Source organism: Odocoileus virginianus, chromosome 20 (assembly GCF_023699985.2).
Source record: "Odocoileus virginianus isolate 20LAN1187 ecotype Illinois chromosome 20, Ovbor_1.2, whole genome shotgun sequence".
NCBI lineage: Eukaryota > Metazoa > Chordata > Mammalia > Artiodactyla > Cervidae > Odocoileus > Odocoileus virginianus.
Genome location: NC_069693.1, coordinates 56,753,527 through 56,770,504, shown reverse-complemented (window position 1 = coordinate 56,770,504; position 16,978 = coordinate 56,753,527). Strand labels below are relative to the sequence as shown.

The window sequence follows — 16,978 nt, the reverse complement described above, 5'->3', positions numbered from 1 at the left end:
AAGATCAAGAGGATTTATTAAGTGTTTAATATGCACCAGGCCGCCATCAAAGATAGTGGGCTTCACATGGTATCTTTCTAGGTCTGAATGTCCTGAGTCCCTGTTTTCACCAATGCTTGGCAAGAAAAATCCAGACCTGAGAGTCTGATTAGGTAGAGACCCAAAAATGATTCTCATTTCATAAACGTTATCAGCAGTGAAATCATCAAGGTGACGACTGACATGGGCTCAAGGCAGAGGGAATTACTAACCTCTGCCCCCAAGGATGCCCATCAGCTGTTATTTGGCTACCTCCTTTCAAGGGAGCTGGCCCCTTGGGTAACACTGCTTACAAGACATTGAAAGTTTGTTTCAGAGACCTGAGTATTGCTCTCTGTATGAACTGTGGTTATAAAGTCCATTCACTCCAGGCATCTGAGGAAGAATCTCTGGATTCCTCCTATGGGCATTACAGTCCTTGGGAGGTGAATCCTTTGCTTCTGAATCAAGCTTCATAATGGTCATGGTTTGAAGTGGTGAAGGAAGTCAGTGTGAATTCCTTACCAGTTCCTTGGGGCTTTTTGGTTTTGCCCATTCATAACAGCTGGGGCCTAGAGTGTATGTGCCTCCTTCCTTTCCCTCATATCACAGTTCACGGGCTGATTTAGAAGTTGGGAAGCGTGGTGTGCGCCAACAAGGTATAGTCTTATTTTACATACCATATCCCTCTCCATCCTTGAGAACTGCACCATCAGCTGAGACAGAGGCCATCGCTGGCATACATGAAACAGGGAGCCATGCAGTCTGCTGTAAAGCTCCCTTGCCTGGCTGGGACCTGGCCTCCTGGAGACACCAGTGCTTAGAGGGGAACCTGAGTCCGCACGCGCCACTCGGGGCCTCATCTGTGTCAGGGAGGCTGCCTTTTGTTTGTGGCCATGCTGTGCTGCACAGCTTGTCAGATCTCAGTTCTCTGACCAGGGACTGAACCCAGGCCCGCAGCAGTGCAGCGAAGGGAAAGGCGCTCAGTTGTGTCCGACTCTGCGATCCCATGGACAATTCAGTCCGTGGAATTCTCCAGGTCAGAAGACTGGAGCGGGTAGCCTTCCCCTTCTCCAGGAGATCTTCCCAAGCCAGGGATTGAACCCAGGTTTCCTGCACGGCAGGTAGATTCTTCACCAGCTGAGCTACAAGGGAAGCCAGAGTCCTAATCACTGGACCTCCAGGGAAGTAGGCTGCTTTAACATGAAGAAAAAACACACACACAAAAAACTAACCAAAAAACAAATGGATCTCATTAACAGACCAATGGAGGAATGTAATATAAGGAAAATACGTACAGAAAACGCATTTGTTAGAATTCAACATCCACTGAATGATTTAAAACCTTTTAGCAAACTAGGACTAGGAAAGATAGTATTTAAATTCATAATGGGTATCTATAAAAATCCTACAGTTGATATATGTTCTTAAAATCAAGAATGATACAGGGATACTTGCTATCATTGCTTTTATCCAACGTTATACAGAAGGTCTGGCCAGTAAGACAAGAAATAAAAGGAATAAAGATTGAAAAGCAAAAACCGAAGACATTATTCAGAGATGATTGTGATATTGTCAGTTCTGGTTAGCACAGTAAGTGAGGAAAAAAAATAAAAGGAGTGGCAACTTGAAAAGGAAATACTATTTGCAAAAGATAGACTACATTAAAAAATTTTAAAAGAATTCATACATACATTAGTAGAATAATAAGACTTAGCAACATTGCTGGGTACATTTATTGTAAGAGAGAAATAAACAAAATAGAAATTGATTGTAGTAGCAATGACCAGAAAATGAAATAAAGGAAATGACTTAAATGGCATCAGTGGTAGCAATCTCTGAATGTGATTCTTGCCTCCTGGAATTCATGCCCTTATGCAATGCCATCCCACGTTGAATAGGGCTGCCACCAGTAACTATTAGAAGACTGGGTTGGAGTATGACTTCTGAAGCTACCCATAAAAGACTGTGGCTTCTGCCCTGCTCTCTTGGGATGCATGCTCTTGGCTGGGGGGATCTAGCCATCACACTGCAAAGATGAATACTTGTAGCATTATGGAGAGACCCAAGCTGAGAGGAACTGAGGTCTCCTGCCAACAGCAGCCAGCTCTGACCTGGCAGTCACATGAGTGAGCCACTGGAAACTGGATCCTCCAGCCCCAGTCAAGCTTTCGATGACTGCAATCCTGGCTGACATAATAGAGTGCAACCTCATGAGCCCCTGAGTCAGAATTATCCAGCTAAGCTCCTCCCAAATTCCTAAACCACAGAGACTGTAAAATAATGTTTATTGTTGTTTTCAGCCACTGAGGTGTTCTCCCCCACCCCGCCATGAAGTGAGGGTGTAATCTGTTATACAGCAACAGAAAACAACATCAAGAAATAAATCTAATAAAAGATGTGAAAATTATAAAACTTTACTGAAATACATATAAGAAGACCTAAATAAGTGAACATTCAAAACTATTTTAAATTTGGGGCATAACTGCCAATTTGGCACCAGCATTATATAGAGAGATAAACACCATATTCCTGGTTTGAAGATGACAAGATGTCAAATCTCCCCAAATTGATCTTTAGATTTAAAGTCTAAGAAAAGCTGAGACACTCTTGAAAAACAAAGCAAGGGGACTTTACCCCTAACAGATATCATCTTATTAGAAAGCTACGGTAATTAAGAGTATGGTTTTGGTGCAGGGAGAAACAGACTAATGGAATAGAACAAAATGCCCAGAAAGAGACATACATACATATACTTACACATAAAATATTCTAAGTTTGATATGTGTTCACTTACAACATAGATTTCAATAAAATTACTATAGTTTCTTTTTCTACAAAGAAAATGAGCTTCTCTGACAGGGAGCTTGTACTGTATGAGAGCCTTTTATATATAACCATGTATTGGGTCACTGCAGGTGGACCAGAAAGATGTCAGATAAGTGAAATTCCTGTAGCTCAAAGTGCTCATATTTTTTCCACTCAATTAATAAAGTGGGCTGGTAGAGCTAGTAAGGAGCTGTAGCTAAAGGTGCCACTAAGTTAGAACTGTCAGATTGAAATACCAATCCCCTGAAACTGAACTTAAATTATAGAACTAAAATACAGGGCAAGTGTTTATATGATTGCATTAGAACTGAAAATTATTACTCAAGAACAAATTAACCTGTTCAGTATTAGTGAAAATATATCCAAAGGGTGGTCACCAAAGGCAACTTCATTTTTTTTTTTCATTTTTTCATCCACTAGTTTAAGTGTGAATAATGCTGACTAATTCATAGTGATTATAGACAATTAAGAAATTAATTTTATCCAAGCTTCACATAATATTTTGCCTAGTTCATTCACTGGCATACCAACTAGCTAGATCAACCTAACACTTAAAGACTTGTAAGAAACAATTAAACATGGATGCTTTGAATATGGATTTCAGGTGCTGCTGTTATTCTCCTGTAACAGAACCAGGGCACTTTAGAGAGAAATGATTCTACACACTGGAGCAGGGAAGTGATGGTCCTGGAAAAATCTCATACAGGACAAAGAAATGAGGCTGTCTGGCAGCTCCCTGTGCTTTTTAGGCCTAAAGAGAGAGAGAGAATGAAGTTTATATAGCTAACAGAAACATATGAAGAGTAAAGCCAGAAGTTCATGACCCTCAAAAAAGGGAAGATTTAGAAATTTTTTTCCGATAATTAGTACTATATCACGGTTGGTTTTACCCAGTTAAAAACAAACATTATTTATGCTTTATTGCATGTATGCTTTCGTAGATAAGTTGATATGCTCACCGTTACCTAGAATCAAAGATTTCATTTCCAGATTTAAGTCTGCAACCACTTTTGGTGACATGACCACACATTTTCAGGAAGTCTAGAGAGTCTTACAGAGCCAACATTTCCACTGCCGACATCACCCAGAATCAGCAAAAGAGGAATACAAAAAATAAGCTAATATCTTGCACCAGATGCTCATGTTCCCCTTTGAAACACTGATAGGAGAGCCCATGAGATTTTTGCTAAAAACCAGTGGCTGCTGATGTACAACTATGGAAGAACATCTGGCTATATAATTACAGAACATTAATGAAATATGTCAAGGAATTTCATTCGCAAGAACAAGAAGCCTCAGCAATCAACCATGCCATGCTCTGTAGTCTGGAGAAGGGATCCACTCGAGGTTCATTAAAGAAATACACCACTTAAACCTCACAGGAAGGAGCCAGCTGGATTCACCAACACTGTGGTGAAACATCGAGGCCTCTAGCGTCACCGTGAGAAGCCATCAGTGATAGAGAGCTTAGCAGCTTTTTGAGAACAGATCTGTAAATGTTTTCAACATTCTTCCCTCCGGGGTACCAAATGGTACTTTCTCTTAGGAATGCTTTTGGTCTAAGTCACCTCATGAGTAATGTTTAGGTGTTATATCTATAAAGATATATTGGGAATCTCTCCTTTGCTGGAAAAGATCTCCCTCCAGAGAAATAAGACCTTTCTCAAGACCTGTTCAACAACAGAACAGAGTGACTACACTAATAACTTCTCTGTCAAAGAGACTCATCCAACAATAACCATTAATGTCATCTGTGGAGCAAAACCATCTTGGTGACCACTAGATGCTATGTTCCAATAAGCCCTAGTTCCTTTTAGCAGCGAGGATGACTTTCTTAGATATTAACGTCTCCCTGGTGAGTTGGTTAACATTGCTGATTGGTGCATCAAAGAGCTAGGAAAGCTATACATACATACATAATCTTTTTTAAAGATCACACATTCACATTCAACCCAGGCCTATCTTTATTCTTACACACTTAGACACACTTTGTTTACTCTCTTATCCTTCTCTCTTATAATCCAATGAGCCATGTAATGATCTCTCCAGGATGCTGTGGTAGCCATGTGGGATGGAAAGAGGATATGCCTCTTCAGAGCAAAGAGAATTTAAAAGGATTTGCCACTTCGGGGCAAACAGTAAAATTAAGCTTCTGGAAAATGAGGGTCCTTTACCTGATTCCTGTTACTATCTCCTTGTTTGCAATAAACACAAAGATTTAAATACTACCTTTTCAAGTGTTTGCCGGCCATCATAGAGATAGCCAACAAACACATGAAAAAATTGCTCAACATCATTAATTACTAGAGAAATGCAAATCAAAATTACAATGAGGTGTCACCTCACACCAATCAGAATGGCCATCATCAAAAAATCTACAGGCAATAAATGCTGGAGAGGATGTGGAAAAAAGGGAACCCTCCTATACTATTGGTGGGAATGTAAGCTGATATAGTCACTATGGAGAATAGTTTAGAGGTTTCTCAAAAAACTGAAAGCAGGACTACCATATGATCTAGCAATCCTACTCCTGGGCATATAGCCAGAGAAAACCATAATTCAAAAAGACACACACACCCCAGTGTTCACTGCAGCACTATTTACAACAGCCAGGATATGGAAGCAATCTAAATGTTCATTGACAGAAGAATGGATAAAGATGTGGTACATATATATAATGGAGTATTACTCAGCCATAAAAAGGAATGAAATGGTGCTATCTGCAGAGACATAGATAGACTAAGAAACTGTCATACAGAGTGAATTTAAGTCAGAAAGAGAAAAACAAATATTGTATGATACTGCTTATATATGGAATCTAGAAGAATGGTACAGATGAGCTTATCTGCAAACCAGAAATAAAGACACACATATAGAGAAAACTTATGTATACCGAGGGAGGGAAGGGAGGCGTTGAATGAATTGGGAGATTGGGACTGACATATATACACTACTATGTATAAAGATGGAGAAGGAAATGGCAGCCCACTCAGTATTCTTGCCTGGGAAATCCCAAGGACAGAGGAGGCTGGTGGGCTACAGTCCATGGGGACACAGACGAGATGGCCGTGACCGAGCAGCTAAACAGCGGCAAACGTACGAAGTGATGCAATCCGACGGTCCAGCGCGGGGCTCTCCTCACTGCCCTGTGGCCACCTCAACGGGGAGGAGTCTGAAGAAGAGGCAATGCCTGCCTGCCTGTAACTGATTCACTTCGCTGTGCAGCAGAAATGAACACAAAGCTGTCAAACTGTACTCCGGTAAAAATTAATTTTAAAAAGGTATAAAAAATATTACCTTGGAGTGTTGCACTAGAATTTTAAGTGTTTCTAACATCCCAGTCTTGAGTTCGTATTCCAGATCGTGGAGAGCACTTGGGAATGGTCCCAGGAGAGCACTTGGGAATGAAAAGTGAGAAAACTCACTCTCCCCTGCAGCGGTCAGCCTCTAGAATTCAAGCAACTGATTCTTTCAAATGTAACATGCAGCTTCATTTGATGACTGAAGGGGAAATCTATCTTAAAAGACATCTACTGAAAGCCCTGTACCATGTTAGAGGCACTCTTTCTCACTTAATTTTCACATTCCTGGGTGATGGATACTCAGAGTTACCCTTGTTTTATTGTCGGGGAAATTGAGGCTCAGAGAGGTAAAGTAATTTGCTCAATTACTGGGGGAAAAAGGAGCCTGGAATCAAACATCAGTCTCTTGAACTGCAGAGCTTCTGCTCTTTCCACCATGAACTTCCTCCTGTATGAAGTATGCCTTCTAAATGGAGAGACATCCATAATATGACAGAAGCCTCAGATTGCCTTCTCCAGTATCCTCATCTTATAGATACGAACATACTGAGGCCCTCACATGTCTTACAGATATAAACACACTGAGACATTACTTTGCTGACAAAGGTCTGTCTAGTCAAACCTATGGTTTTTCTGGTAGTCATGTATGGATGTCTGAGTTGGACCATAAAGAAAGCTGAGTGCTGAAGAATTGATGCTTCTGAACTATGGTGTTGGGAGAAGGCTCTTGAGAGCCCCTTGGACTGCAAGGAGATCCAACCAGTCCATCCTAAAGGAAATTAGTCCTGAATATTCATTGGAAGGACTGATACTGAAGCTGAAGCTCCAGTACTTTGGCCACCTGATGAGAAGAACTGACTCACTGGAAAAGACCCTGATGCTCAATGCAGGAGAAGGGGATAACAGGGGATGAGATGGTTGGATGGCATCACCGACTCAAGGAATACGAGTTTGAGCAAGCTCTGGGAATTGGCAAAGGACAGAGAAGCCTGGCGTGCTGCAGTCCATGGGGTCACAAAGGGTCAGACAAGACTGAGCGACTGAACTGAGCTGAACTGAGGCCCAGAGGACTAATGGACTTGTCCAAAGATACGTGGGTAACTGGAGACAGAGCCAGGGTGGGAACACAGGCACTCCCAATCACACAGAAAACACTGACATATTGGGACAAGCTGGAAAACAGCACTTTAGGAATCTGGAGAAAAGATGGTAATTTTGAGCCAGAAAGCAGTGGTAAGGCAAGTTTTTAAGGTAAAAGATGGTGTGGGTTCACAGTGAAGAACATTTAGACCTCAGCAAAGCAACAAGCTAAAGCCACAGGCAGGTGGGTGGGGCCAGTATGGGCTGCTGCTAGGCTGTCACTGACTGCAAAGGCAGAACTTGGCAGGAAGTGTGGTCCCCGTGCCTCCTGACCTGCTCTGTGCACACATCCTGGTCTGTGGTTAAGGGCTGATCCCCTGAGAGATGCAGACTTTGGCCTGAAGCTGGGAGGTCCTTAAGAAAAACTTCAAAAAAACTCTATCCCTAAAAACAAAACAACAACAACAACAGTTTTGTAAATACTACTCAATTCAATAGCTTAGGCCACCAAGAGACAGGCCATATCTCCTGAATAGGAGTCTGAATCCTTGTTAGTGCTTGTGAAAAAAAAAAACAACTTTTTTTTTTAAAGTCTGAAACAATGTAAGTTGTTATTATTGTTTCTGTTGAGGGAGACAAATAAGCATGTCAAAAAGAAAAGAAACAAATCCACCTGTGAACTTTCATTACAATACAACTCTATGCTGCTAAGTCACGTCAGTCGTGTCTGACTCTGTGCGACCCCATAGACGGCAGCCCACCAGGCTCCCGTCCCTGGGATTCTCCAGGCAAGAACACTGGAGTGGGTTACCATTTCCTTCTCCAGTGCATGAAAGTGAAAAGTGAAAGTGAAGTTGCTCAGTCGTGTCCGACTGGTAGCGACCCCACGGACTGCAGCCCACCAGGCTCCTCCATCCACAGGATTTCCCAGACAAGAGTACTGGAGTGAGTTGCCATTGCCTTCTCCCACAACTCTTTATAAGGGGGCATAAAAAAGACATGGAAGCGCCACTTAAGGTGAAAAGAACTACTCTTAAACTGGGAGTCTGACAACAGCCACTCAGCAGCAGCTCGGTCCAGACAGACGGGGACCCTGAGGGAGAGGCGACTGGCCCACAGCCCCTCCCTCCCTGGGTTACTGCGGACCCTCTGTGGTTCACTGCGGGTGAGAAGCAGAGTGGCCAAGATGAACATTTAACAAAAAAGAACCAATAAGGCAGAACCTCCAAACACATAGGCGTGATATCCAAGTCTTATGTCTAGCAGATCACATGCTCCACATTTCAATAAAAGTCAATTTGAAGATGCAAAGTCTTGTATTTAGGGCACTCTTCTTGCCAGTCTAATCACTGTGAAGCTTCATAAATGATTCTTGGATTCCAGCCTTGTTCTACTAAACCAGAATCTCTTGTGGTAAGACCCAAGAAAGTGTTCTTTCCAAACCTTCCAGGGCAAAGAAGAAGGATGAACGTTGAAGAATTGATGCTTTCGAACTGTGGTGTTACAGACGACTCCTGAGAGTCCCCTGGACTGCAAGGAGATCCAACCAGTCAATCCTAAAAAAATCAACCCTGAATATTCATTGGAAGGACTGCTACTGAAGCTGAAGCTCCAATACTTTGGCCACCTGATGGGAAAAGCTGATTCACTGGAAATGACCCTGATGCTGGGAAAGATAGAAGGCAGGAGAAGGGGGAGACAAGGGATGAGATGGTTGGATGGCATCACCGACTCGATGGACACGACTCTGAGCAAGCTCCGGGAGATGGTGAAGGACAGGGAAGCTGGATGTACTGCAGTCCATGGGGTCACAAAGGGTCAGACACGGCTAAGCAACTGAACAACAACAAGGGGAAAGAATAGCCTTTCCAACAAATGATGCTTGGATAAAGACATCCACATGCAAAAGAATAAAGCTGGATCCCTACCTCATACCTTATAAAAACTAAATCAAATAGATCAAAGTCCTAAACATAAAAGTTAAAGCTACAAGAAGAAAATACTAGGTAAATATTTGTGCCCTTGGATTCGACTACAGATTTTCACATGACACTAAAAGCACACACCATGAAATATAAAAACAGACAAGATGAACTTCTTCAAAACAGAAAACTTTCCTGCTTTAAAGAACACTTTAAAAAAATGAAAGACAATCCACAGAATTAAAGAAAACATTTGAAATACATATCTGATAAAGGGTTCATATCCAGAATATACAAAGAAATCTTGCAAAACAACAATAAAAAGACGAACTGATTTTAAAAGTGGGCGAAAGATCTGAATAGATATTTCTTTAAAGAAGATACACAATTGGCTATACAGGAAAAGATGCTCAAAATCATTACTAATTAGAGAAATGCATATCAAATCCACAATGAAATAGAACTTCACATTCAATGGTTACAGATACAGGTTACAAAAGACAGATAAAAACAAGTGTTGGAAAGGATGTGGGATAATGAAATTCTCATATACTGCTGATGGAAGTCTAAAATGTTGCAGCTATTATGTAAAACAGTCTGGCAGTTCCTCAAAAGTTAAACATAAAGTTATCCCATGACCCAGCAATCCCACTCCAAGTATAGGCAAGAGAGTTGAAAACAAATGTCCACCCAAGAGCTTGCATTCTGAATGCTCAGAGAAGGATTATTATTCAGAATATCCCCAAAGTAAAATAACCATCAATGGACCAGATTAAAAACCTGGTATATCCAGGGAATTCCCTGGCAATCTGGCGGTTGGGACTCTACATTTCCACTGCAGGGGCAAGGGTTTGATCCCTGGTCAGGGAACTGAGAGATCTTACAAGTTGTGCAGCCAAAAAATAAAAATTAAAAACACCAGTGCCCCCCTCCAAACTGGTATATCCATATGATGGAATGAAGGAGTGACACATGATACAACACGGATGAAGCCTGAAAACCTCATGCTTAAGTGAAAGAAGCCACATATTGTATGATTCCATGTAGAGAAAAGTCTAGAACAGGTAAATCCACAAAAACAGAAAGCAGACCTGTTGGCGCCAAGGGCGAGAGAACTGGAGGGCAGGGACTGCTCGTGGGTGTGGGGGCTCTTTCTGCGGGGATGGAAACATTCTGGCACCAGAGAGGGTGAGGTGTGAACACGGCCGCCTCCTGCCCCAGGGCTCTGTACCTGGCCTGAGGGCGTCCGACTCCTTTCTTTGTTGTCCCCTGGGGAAAGCCATTGGCGGTGACATCCAGGGGCTGCTCAGGCACTGCACTCCAGCTGATGGCTGTGAAAAGGTAACATTCTGGGGTTAAAGCTATTCAGTTTTCTGTAAATGTCAGAGGTATTTTAGTAAGAATATTTCCCTACCACTGCGACCCGTGAGAGTTGGATATGATGTCAGAGACAGTAGCTGTCACTCTGACGCCTGCCCTCCGGAGTACAAGAGTATAAAGTAGCTCATGATTCTTCATTGTCATCACCATCAGGGCTAACAATCGTTGGAACATTTATTATATGCTAGACACTCAGCAAATGCATGAAACAATTTCTCATTTATTCCTCATAACAACACTGATAAATAAATGACAAATTCTTATCTGAAAATGAAGAAACTGAGGGTAAGAGAGAACAAGTTGTCCACAGTCACACAGCATGATCCTGACCCAGTGTGGGTGTCTCCTGAGCCCACGTTATTGACAACTTGTGTGGGAAGCCGCTACCCCAGGCCACTCTACAGTCTGGGGACAAGTGACTCCAGAGCAAGTGGAACCTGGATCCCTCACCTGCACCACAAGGAACAAGTCGGCCTGGGCTGTCAGCCTTTTTCGTCTGCACGGCACAGCGGCTCTGTTCAAACAGTAAATCTGACTGCTGTATTTTCACTTCTTGAACTCCAAATCCTTCTGGTAGAGCTGAGACGTTCTGACACCTAAATGTGAGGGAAAATGCATGAAATTTAGCTCACTCCTCGACAAAGAGAATATCTAGGGCTGTGCACCACATCACCACCCACATCTCAGCAGGAGGCAAAAGCTTTAGAAGGTGTGTGCGTGTGTTTATTTATTTATGGGGATGGTACAGGAGGTAGGGACAGAACAGAACCGAGATCCTCTGAACCTTACGAATGAGGGAAATTCACTCCCATCACTCTGAAGTGAAGCCATGAACTTATCAGCATTCCTCAGGGACTTCAGGAACACCAAACTCTGTTCCTTGTATTGGGTTTGAAAGATGTGAAGACCTTAAGCAGAAATACTAACCTGTTGGCAGCAGCTTCCTAAGGAGTCATTCAAATATACCAGAAACCATAATTACTCTGTAATATAAAACTTCAGTTTTTTCTTGACTATTTCACACAAAGTAGATGCCAACATGAAGTGGATCTAGAACTGAGCAGACAGCAACTTAAAGTCTCAGAATCAGGAAACATGGAAAACAGAGAAAATGCCTTGGGCACCGTGCCTAGGATTGCCTTTTTTCCCCCTGAGCATCTTTATTGGTATAAGTTTATACACCATAAAATTTACCCACTTTAAGTTACAATTCAGTGCTTTCAGTCACAGACTTGTGCAGCAAGCACCAAAATCTAACACATCCGTCACCCCGAGAGAAACCCAGTCACTCCATAACAGCAGTAACTTCCTGTCTCGTTCTCCAGCCCCCGGCACCCATGAATCTACCTTCTCTGGATTTGCCTACTTTGGACATTTCAGTCCATGAAATCATACAACGTGTGGCTTCTTCCACTTGGCATAAGGTTTTCAAGATTCATCCCTGTTGTGACATGTACCAGACTCCATCCCTTTTTGTGGCTGACTAACATTCCACTATAGGGAGCTACCATCTTTTATTTATCCATTTAGCAGCTGATGGACATTTGTGTTGTTTCAGTTTTAGGGTATTATGACTAACGTTGCTCTGAACACTCATGCACGGCCTTTATGTAGATGTATGTCCTCATTCCTCTTGGTTATGTACCTGGGAGTGGAATCAGTGGGACATATCCTGGCACTGCTCCCAAGAGCTTGCTTTAGGAGAGTGCATTTGACAAGAGCGCCCAGGCTTTCCCGGCCGTGGCCGTATTCGGCCCTCAGTTACTATGGCAGTAATCAGGCGTGGCCACCCTTCTTGAGATCACACTTGGGTGGTCATCCTTCATCTTTTTTCTTTTAAAAAATTAACACTAATGTTTGAGTGTTCTTAAACATAACAATAGCAAACTATGCGCACTGCAAAAAAAAAGAGTAATCACAAAGAAGAAAAAAAATCACCCATAATACCATAACTCAAAGGTAATCATATTAATACCTTGGTATATATCTTTCTATAATTTTTTTTTATATGGACATAATATACTTTAAGACTGAAAGGAACTCATCTTACCTTCTAAATTGCTGTTTAAACATTTTTTACATTTTAAACATTTTTTTAAACATTTTTTAAACAATAAATTTTAAACTTAAAAATGTTTAAGCATTTTTCCATGTTTAATTCTCATCAGTATTAGTTGTAAAAAACAATCACAATCTTCTATGGCTGGCCATTTATGTGGTTTCCTTTTTTTTTCTTAGTGTACACAAAACTAATGTTTGAGCACCTCCTTAATCACTTCCTTAGGACAAACGCCTAACTTCTTCTATGTCTGTATCTGTGTTCAGGGCCCCGTGGACACACTCCTGGACTGTTTCTGGCGGGACAGCTCCCTCCCTGCCTCTCACCTCCCAAACAGTGCTCTCTGCATGGCCTCCTGGCTGCACGGGCACTTTCCAATGACCACAGCTGAAAGGTAGATGGGTTCTTCTAGGAAGTGCATCAGTAGTGCCCCCTGGCATCCGAGGACGTTCCACCGTGCCAGCTTGTCGCTGCAGGACATGGAGCAAGTCCTGTCCCCCCGGCCTGGCTTCACTCGGAGCAGCCCCACCCGGTGATACGCAGCGCCAGGCTTCCTCGAGTCTCCAGCTCCTCCAGGCACACATTTGGCTCCAGTTCTATAAACGTCCACCACTCTGGCACCACTAGGGGTCATTCCAGTGACAGTGGCCAGTTCCTCTGCTGTGAGATGAGAGCTGTTGACGTTTGGTGGATTTGGGCCCCTTTCCTGACTGCCAAAACTCTGACGGTGAGCTGTGCCATCAGGAGTCCTGGGCTCCAGCCTCATTTTTTTAGTCACAGGACTCTCTGGGTCTTCACATTTCCTTTTATCTTCAGGAGCTTCTAGGTTATCATTAGTTTCTACTGATGGGTTACTGGCCCAATCTCTACTGACAGGACAGCAAGGCTGATCTTCAAACTCAAGCATTGGAATGATGGAGGCGTCCCCACCTGCAGGAGAAGAAATCCCTTAAACCAGTGGTTCCCAAATCGAGGCCCTCGGACCAGCTGCATGAGCATCCCTTGGCAACTTGCTAGAAATGCCAAATCCTGGGACCCACTGTAGACCTGTTGAATCAGAAACTCTGGAGGTGGTACCTAGCAGTCTGTTTTAACAAGCTCTCTATGTGATTCCGATACAACCTTGAGTTTGAGAATGACTGCCTTAAATAATAATACTCTTCTTCCAGCTGACCTGAGATGAATTAAGAACACTTGGCCAAATTTCCCTAATAACAATTCTCTGGTGTTCTCACTGATGACCCAGTGAGCTAGAATCTCTCAGTGGAAGGAGTCTTAAAAATTGAACCATTTAACAAAGATCCCAGGACATTTTGGAAACACTAGATTAGACCAAGGTTTCTCAACCTCCACATGGACATTTGGGGCCAGATAATTCTTTGCCATGGGGGCTTGCTCTATATATTACAAGATGTTCAGCAGTCTCTCTGGTTTCTACCTACTAAATACTAAATACTGACAGTACCCCTGAGTCTGACCATCAAAAATGTCTGTAAATGCTGCCAAGTGTCCCTTGGGGATCAAAACTGTCCTGAGTTGGGGACCCCTGGTTTAGAACGAGCACGGTTTCCCACGTGCATTTTGTGGAGTGTTATCCCCAAGATGACTTGGAAGATAGAAGTGGAGGGTTGATTTCATCGTTAAATAAGTTTGGCAAATAATGCTCACAATTTCGCCACCTTGCATATGCTCTCAGTAAAGACTTGCATAACTGGTATTTCCCTGTGCTGGTTTAGAGATTTCCAACTTACTCTGTGTTTACATGGAACAAAAGAAAACCAGAGGTCAGTAAAAAGCATAGCTTTCCCAAGAGAAGGGAGATTCTTCAAACACTAATGTGTACTGCTTTTCTAAAGTGTGTAAATAATATATCTGTGGTCTATATAATCTAGGAGTGGGAGAGGCAAGAGATGCAGAAATGGGAGTGTTGCCAGAAAGGCTGGCTGGCAGGCTTCCAGAAACCTCACAAGGTGACAGGAACTTTGAAGAATTCCCCAGGGCCCACATCCCACTCCGAAGGCTCAGAGATTTGATCCTGACCGATGTCTGAACTCAGAAGTCTGACTCATGCTAACATAACTCAAATGTAAAAGTCTGAAGTAGCCAACCCAGGCACCAACTTAACAGTCAGTGATGAGGAATAAATGCCAAGTCAGTCAGTCAGTCACATTCTCTAGTGTTCTCTCTTCCCCCAGTGGGGACACCCCACTGTAAAATATTGCCCATCACCCAGGGAGTTAGATCAGCGGTTCCAGATTTTGATTTCACAGACCAGTAAAATCTTCAGAAGATTTTAAGATCAATAGAGTGTTGTCAACTTTTTATTCCCTCAAGTAAGATCTTTAAAAAGCTTATTTATCATTATTTTAAAAATACATAAAAATCTCATAAGCTTAAAATGGAAAGAAATTAGCTTTTTGAAAAACTCCCTGAACAGTCCTGAGTTTCCTCAGGACCACAGAGCAGTGCTCTCTCACAGAGCAGTACCAGCCTGTGGACCACTGATTTTCATCGTTTGATTAGGTGGTCAGGCTAGCTGTAATCCCCAGATATATCTCTCCACAAGAATGCTACACCTGCTACTGGGACCAACCAGGCCCTGGCTGCTCAAAGTGTGATCCACAGGTCAATACTACTGGCATCACCAGGGAGCTGGTTAGAAATGCAGGCCTCCAGATCCACTCCAGAGCTGCTCTATTTGAATGTTCAGTTTAACAAGATCTTGGGGTGCATGTTATATATATTACAGTTTGAGAAACATTGAGCTAAGAAACATCCTTTGGTCCTTGGGTGCCTTGCTAAGAATAGAGTATGGATGAGCCCTGCCTCCCTCTGTATGTCATTTTTCTGTTCTCTCATAAAGCTATATTATATTTTTTATTTGAATTATGATCTTTAGTTACTGTCTCTAAAGAGTGATTACCTATCTGCTCTAATAGCATGTGTTAGTTTTAAAGTTTAATACTCATGGGACAATCTTATATCCTTATTTCAAAATTTTGAGGGTGAGGAAATTTTACTATCATCCCTGAGTTGTCTACAAGGGTAGAAATTATTCTCAATATTCAAGACAGAAAAACAAAGGATAGAAATGACCCCATTGGCCAGGTCTGGTCTTCCTGCCTAATGCAACTACAGCACCCGGACATCCCCTTAAATTCATCAAAATCTACCTTAACTCACCATGATTGTCTATATCTCATGAAAAATGAAAGGTTAAGTGAGGGACTAGTCTTATTCACTGCTACATAACTGATGTCACACTTGCCTGACATATAGTAGAAAATATGTGTTTAATGAAGAGGTGGCAAGAATATATAGAAGAACTGCACAAAAAAGATCTTCATGATGCAGATAACCACGATGGTGTGATCACTCACCTAGAGCCAGACATCCTGGAGTGTGAGGTCAAGTGGGCCTTAGGAAGCATCACTACGAACAAGGCTATTGAAGGTGATGGAATTTCAGTTGAGCTATTTCAAATCCTAAAAGATGATGCTGTTAAAGTGCTGCACTCAATATGCCAGCAAATTTAATGCAGCAGTAGCCACAGGACTGGAAAAGGTCAGTTTTCATTCTAATCCCAGAGAAAAGCAATCCCAAAGAATGCTGAAACTGCCGCACAATTGCACTCATCTCACATGCTAGCAAAGTAATGTTCAAAATTCTTCATGCCAGGCTTCAACAGTATGTGAACCATGAACTTCCAGATGTTCAAGCTGGATTTAGAAAAGGCAGAGGAACCAGAGATCAAATTGCCAACACTCGCTGGATCATCGAAAAAGCAAGAGAGTTCCAGAAAAACATCTGCTTTATTGACTATGCCAAAGCCTTTGAGTGTGTGGATCACAACAAACTGGAAAATTCTTCAAAAGATGGGAATACCAGACCACCTGACCTGCCTCCTAAGAAATCTGTATGCAGGTCAAGAAGCAACAGTTAGAACTGGATATGGAACAACAGACTGGTTCCAAATCAGGAAAGGAGTACGTCAAGGCTGTATATTGTCACTCTGCTTATTTAACTTATATGCAGAGTACATCATGAGAAACACTAGGCTGGATGAAGCACAACTTGGAATCAAGATTGTAGGGAGAAATATCAATAACCTCAGATACACAGATGACACCACCCTTATGGCAGAAAGCGAAGAAGAACTAAAGAGCCTCTTGATGAAAATGAAAGAGGAGAGTGAAAAAGTTGGCTTAAAACTCAACATTCAGAAAACTAAGATCGTGGCATCTGGTCCCATCACCTGATGGCAAATAGATGGGTAAACAACGGAAACAGACTTTATTTTTCTGGGCTCCAAAATCATTGCAGATGGTGACTGCAGTCATGAAATTAAAAGATGCTTGCTCCTTGGAAGAAAAGTTATGGCCAACCTA

At 42.3% G+C, this 16,978-nt stretch overlaps 1 protein-coding gene across 13 annotated transcripts in view; it reads right to left on the bottom strand.

Annotated features, from left to right (window-relative positions):
- Window positions 1–16,978, bottom strand: part of ADAT1 (adenosine deaminase tRNA specific 1) — a 36,308-nt gene that overhangs the window by 12,521 nt on the left and 6,809 nt on the right. For 11 of the 13 annotated variants that reach the window (XM_020883968.2, XM_020883977.2, XM_020883973.2 and 8 more), the window contains 3 exons: window positions 12,917–13,520; window positions 10,982–11,127; window positions 10,383–10,482 (listed from right to left, as the gene is read on the bottom strand). In XM_020883968.2, the coding sequence (XP_020739627.2) occupies window positions 10,383–10,482; window positions 10,982–11,127; window positions 12,917–13,520 (850 nt within the window). Of the gene's footprint in view, window positions 1–1,268; window positions 6,065–6,144; window positions 6,245–7,376; window positions 7,674–10,382; window positions 10,483–10,981; window positions 11,128–12,916; window positions 13,521–16,978 lie in introns of those variants that run through there. The other 2 variants (XM_070451519.1, XM_070451522.1) reach the window with 2 other exon arrangements.